The sequence below is a fragment of the Squalius cephalus genome (genome assembly GCF_949319135.1).
Source record: "Squalius cephalus genome assembly, chromosome: 22".
NCBI lineage: Eukaryota > Metazoa > Chordata > Actinopteri > Cypriniformes > Leuciscidae > Squalius > Squalius cephalus.
This window is the reverse complement of record NC_137143.1, coordinates 21,972,913-21,978,969: the sequence shown is the minus strand read 5'-3', so window position 1 is coordinate 21,978,969 and position 6,057 is coordinate 21,972,913. Positions and strand designations below refer to the sequence as shown.

Genomic DNA, 6,057 nt, shown 5'->3' with positions numbered 1-6,057 from the left:
TTCACCGCGCACCCGCTCCTACGCCCGCCGTGTACAACACGTCGCCAACTGTGTTTTTAAATCACGAGCGCTGTCAGTCACGTATATCACCGTTTCAATCATTGGCCAGTTGTTGTGAAGCCCCGCCCATTTTAGAGTTCGCCCAATCAGCATATAAAGAAGGCCGGAAGAAGTGGTTCTGCAGTCAAATGACGTCCAGCTCCTCCTCTATAGACGTGTAATGGATGGAGGGGTAGATTAGGCCCAAATTACATTTGCTCCTCCTCGCTGGACGTCTAGCGAGGGGGAGCGAGACTTAAGCTCCACCCGTTTGTTTCGCAGCGAGCAGCCTCCAGACGGGTCAAAAATGATACCGTTGCATATTTAATATACTAATATCATATTTGGGATAATTTTATATTTATATGCTAAAAGTTAATTTTGCCAATTTTTAGAAGAACACGTCAAATACAGATATGATATGACATATTTTTGATGTGTTCTTCTAAAAATTGGCAAAATTAACTTTTAGCATATAAATATAAAATTATCCCAAAATATTTATGATTAATCTTTTTCTACTGATTTACTTACTACACTGAATTGTTTTCCCTCTAGAACCATCTAGATTATAGCAATTTACAGTTCACGAATGACTGAAACAAAATGGCTATTTGAATTTTTGTTTTACAATCAAGTGTCTGAGGATCTGAACCAAAAACGTCATTAAAATATTAACCTGACGTCAGAAAGTTGCTTTTGCAATTTAGATTCAATTCAATTTTTGTTTTTTTCAAAACCTTAATGAAAATGACATTTCTACCAATGTATTTGACTAATGTATCCCACATTTTTCTATCATGATTTTTCTAACAATTTTCCTTTTTTTGTCTCGGTATCGGCTTATTTGGAGACATTTAAAGTTAAATCTACATTTCAACTTGACACTTGCTGTGCACCACTATGAGTCTATACTTCCCTCTAGTGGCCAAAATCACTAACTTTTTTATTTTATTACTTAACTCAATGGACGAACTTTGAAAAGGAGGTCTAGTTTTAGACAAGCAATTACCATATTATAATAATAATATGGTACATTATACACTTAATGATATCTACGTGCTTTTCACACAGAGTAATAACTAGTTTATTTACTATGTTTCTCAGCCTAAATTTGTTCATATATGCACCAGAAGAGACAACTCTGTCCCATCCATCAACTTTTTCTCTGCTGCATTTGAACAAAACTACTAATATTCACTGTAGAGAAATCCTTAAAGTACAATACAGTATAACATCTTGAAATTAGGAAGTTGTACTAGAAAATAAATAGCTACATCAAATAGTAAACTGTGAAGGAACAAGCTTTGCAAGAGAAGGTTTGGCATAAACCAGTCAATAAACCCCCCCAATATGATATTGTCAAAGCCCATGAAGTTTACATTAAGGCAAACAATCAGTACACGGGCATGTATTAAACTCTCTGATGCGCGCACACACACTCACACACGCAACAAACACACTTTACACAGTCAAATTGATTAGGGCTCAACATGAAAAACCTAGAATGACAAACAGCATACCTATAGCTTCATCAAACATATCCAGCTGTGTCAAGGACAAAATGAGGTCACAAAAACAAAAACAGAAAATATGGATGAAAAAACAGGTCTGAGTCTGATTTCCTTATGACTTAAATAGGGTGAGCCAGAGGCCAATGACAAGGCTGAGAATAGCAAAAGGCATACACAATAACAGGGACAATAGTGTTTGCCCTTTATATTCTTTCTGTCACAGTCATTCGTGGTTGATGGCATGCTCTGTTGATGAATGAGGTCCTCACTGTAACTTCAGTGTCTCAGTTGAGTTCATGGAATAAGAAAATGCCTTGAGTTTTAAAGGGCTTCTCATTGGTACTGTCTATAGTCTCCGAATGACGAAGCAGGCATGGGAGCAGGCTCTTCTGCAAACTGTGGGCCTGTAGAGAAAAGATAAAGTTGGTTGATTTGAATTTATAGAGTTTATTCAGTCTCAAAGGATGACTTGCCACACTTACCAGTTGGGAATTGCGCTGAGGCGAACCTTGTGAGCAAAATTCCTGCACCTTCTATTAATGCAAGCAGTATACCTCCCATTGCAGCAGAGCCAAACATGGCCACTGGTCCATCTGTGATGAGACAAGAAATTAATATCACACAAATAAACACATACATTTAAATAAATAAATATAAAAAGAAGAATATTAAGAGAATGCATTTTAAATATTTATAAACTGGCAAGGAATTAGAACTTGCATAAATGTGACCACATCGTTATCTACATTAGTTTGAGATTTGACTTACTTCTTGCAGCTAAAATGGCTCCTGTCATGGCCCCACTTGTGATTGAGTTCCAGGGGTCTTCTTTGCCCCTCACCTTCACCAGCCCACAATCAATCATGGAGAAGAGGCCACCCCACACCGCAAAGCTTCCTAATGATGAACAAACATTTGTATTTTGTAATATCTTTCAAAGTAAATACATGAATTATTAGCCAATTAGGTGTCTACATCAAACACGATTTCTGTCCCTCCATTGACTGGTACGCAACTACCACTTGGACGCTTCAAAAAGTTCATAAAGAGATTGTAAAACTAATCCATATGAATTGAGTGGCTTAGTCCAAATTTTCGGAAGAGACACGTTCGCTTTATATGATGAACAGATTTAAATTGAGACTTTATTAAAAATATCTTTGTGTTCCAAAAAATATCATTTGAGTTCCAAAGATGAATTAAAGTCTTACAGGAATGGAATGACACGAGGGTGAGGAAATAATTACAGAATTTTCATTTTTAGGTGAACTAACCCTTTAATTTGAACAAATAAATAAAACTAAAATCAGCCATTAGAATAATTTCTGAAGGATCATGTGACGTTAAAGTCTGGAGTACTGGCTGCTGAAAATGTTCAAAATGTGTTCAAATAAAAAATAACATTTTACAATATTAATATTTTTAATGTATTTCTGATCAAATAAATGCAGCCTTGCTGAGCATAAGACACTCCATTCAAAAGCATTAAAAAAAATCTTAACCCCAAGCTTTTGAACTGTAGTGTCTCACTCGGATTACACGTGACATATAACCTTTGAACCCTTAAACATTACCTCCTAGTTGTGGAGCTCTGGTCCTTATGGCTGTCAAACTACCCCTCATTCTGTGATTCATTCCCTAAAAAGATGAAAAACAAAAACACCAATGACATCTTAACATTGGGCCCAAAAGTACTACAGGCCCTTAACTTTAAGTAAAACAACAGTGCTTTATCAGCAGCAGAGAGAATTACTCACTGATGGAGAGTTTCTAAAGCCTTTGACGGCCTGAAAGATCCCTCCACCGATGGCCCCCATGGTGAAAGCACCCCCACAGTCATCCACTATCCTCCAGGGGCTGAGAAACAACAACAGTATGATTATGAGAACACTAGTGCATAAAGATCATCTCTGCTACTAACAAACAACCCTTGCAAAAAGTACTCTGGTAAACATGTTTTAAAAAATGGTTACAAACATTATTTTAAGGTGCCCTTATTACGGAGTATAGATACAAATAAGTACTAAGTAATATTAATTAATAACATGTAATTACTGTATAATTAGGGTTAAATTTGGTTTAGGGTTAGATACTTGTAATTATGCATAATTTACTGTCATTACTATGGTAACGTAAGTACATGTAGGATGTTTAACAAGGACACTGCAAAATAAAGTGTTAACCACTTTCGTTAGTGGAAATCCTACTCGAGGAAGTATCCATAATAAGTATCCATAATGTCGCTCAATAAATGAAACAGAAAATGGGTATGTTATTTAAATATGACACATTTCTATAACGTTAGTACTGCTTTCACGTCGTATTGCTAGCTAAGTTATCTAAAGATCCTACTAACTGTATGTTAATAGAAATAATAGCCTATATTATGTGTGGTAGTTTAATAGATTAAATATTTAAACAATATATATATATATAATATTATAAAAAATAATGTAGAAACTAAATCAACCGATCACCGGCAGAACAAGGTCATGTGCGGGACTGACAGCAAGAAGCCTTTACTGAAGGACATCGTGTTAACTAACATCCAGTAAACCGACCATATCTCAACAATTCGAGCGTCAAACAGCCTGACAGTTAATCAGACCGTATAAATAATAAAGAATATTTTAACTGTTATAATAACAACAAATATAAATGTTCGAAATGCATCAAATAAAAAAGTTGTTTGAACTGTCGGCTCACCAAGGCTCCCTCGCGTACTCCTCCATTTTGTTCTTTTCCTCTTCCCACTGACGTAACAAAGCACGTGCTGTTGCAGTGAGTGACGTAAGGTTATTCGCGTGGTCATTTGCTGTCTTTTTCTTTGTGATCGTTGAATTGCTAGAGGCCCCTCTAGTGGCAGTATTCACACAAATTACCAACCATTTACAGTGAGACAATATGCAGACAGAGCTCCCACAAATGGGTAACTCAATTTCGTCCACCATAGACAATAATGGATTATAGTTTACGAGGCCCCATCTTGTTACCCCCACACATGGTTTTTACTATAGGGACTAAACAAAATAGAAAATTGTATCTTATAATAGTGCTTTTGAATTTAGCTAACTTAGCTAAAAACATAATTTAGGCTATAAGCCAAAATGATACTTTATATGAGAATTATGCCTGATATCACAACATAGCCACTTTAAATTTAGAAAAATTAAAGTTGTCAAGTGGCTAATAAAACTGTTCTTTATGGTAGAGCCTCTTCGTTGTGCCTAGAGGAGATGGGGCTGCATTAAAAGTAGGTTGATGACTCTGCGGTAAAACATAATTCAAAAACCTCTCTCGACTTCATGTCGCCTCTATGTTATTGCTCTGAGTCCGACACGCGGTTGGCTATGTTTCCATTATTAGGAAGGGGAAAGGAATGAGATGCAGTCTGAGCCTGCATTGAGAAATGACCAAATATAGACATTTTAGCAGTCCCGAGGGTTAGTCAGGGGCAATCAAAATATAAACAAGCTTGCTTCGATTCCAATCAACTTTCAGACTCCAGTTTCAGAAGAACATTTCTGAAGAGCTCTGAAAAAGATGAACAACAGACTATTGAGTGATTACCTCTAGCCCCAGTGGTCATGTATATCCTGTAATCTATGCATTGCAATAAGCACCTGCCACTTATCTGAAGATCATAATTCCCTAAGAAAAGAGGGAAAAGTTTTTGAGCTTTAAACCTGTGACCAGGTTGAATGTAATTTGTAATGTTACATCACAAGTGGTGTGGTCTTTTGTTTGTCGTTATCCTACATAGCCTTTGTGTATAGTTCTTTATTCTAGTGACCAAATGAGCTAAGCAGAACTATGTGGCATTAGCAACAATGCATTAGATCACTGTTTTTTTTCATGCCCAAGGAACTCATTGTAGCTCTGGAAGCGTGCTACAGCCCTTTATGGGATCTGTGTGATCATGTGAAGAGCTACTCACTAACACTAGAACCATTCATTCTATCTATGGCTCTGAACTGGACTCTAAAGCTTTTACAGCATTTGTATATCCCCACAAAATGACTCAGAAGGTTAGATTGGAGTAAATTAAAAGATATGTTTACATAGTATTGCAAGTTAATATGCATTCTTTATGTGACTCTAACAGTGTTGATAGTTATGGATAGTTCATCCAAGAAAATTCTGTCAATTACTCATCATGTCCTTTCAAAACTGTATGACTTTCTTCTGTGGAACATAAAAGAAGATATGATGACATATGTTCACTTTTGTAAGACAAACTCACTAAAGGGTGAAGTATGCCTTTAAGGAGTTTGTATTGACATAAACCAGTGGTTTTATTTGAACTAAAAATAAAACTATGAATAATTGTTCTCAGTAGTTGAAAAAAAGACAAAATAAAATATAAATATTGGATGAAAAGTTTCAATTTATAAAATAAGTTGCAGTTCCAATTATTACTAAAAGTAAAACTGAAATAAAAATAAACTAAAGATAAAAAAAAATCTAAAAAAAATGGCAAAGCACATTAAAATAACTAAAATTA

General features: G+C 35.7%; 1 protein-coding gene across 1 annotated transcript; it reads right to left on the bottom strand.

Moving 5' to 3' along the window:
* Positions 1-1,102: 1,102 nt before the first annotated feature.
* timm17a (translocase of inner mitochondrial membrane 17 homolog A (yeast)) lies at positions 1,103-4,357 on the bottom strand. The gene is made up of 6 exons (XM_079856804.1): positions 4,260-4,357; positions 3,311-3,410; positions 3,128-3,191; positions 2,322-2,450; positions 2,036-2,146; positions 1,103-1,957 (listed from the first exon to the last, which is right to left on the bottom strand). Exons 1-6 carry the CDS (start codon positions 4,283-4,285, stop codon positions 1,887-1,889), a joined length of 501 nt encoding a protein of 166 aa, XP_079712930.1. The 5' UTR covers positions 4,286-4,357; the 3' UTR covers positions 1,103-1,886.
* Positions 4,358-6,057: the final 1,700 nt, after the last annotated feature.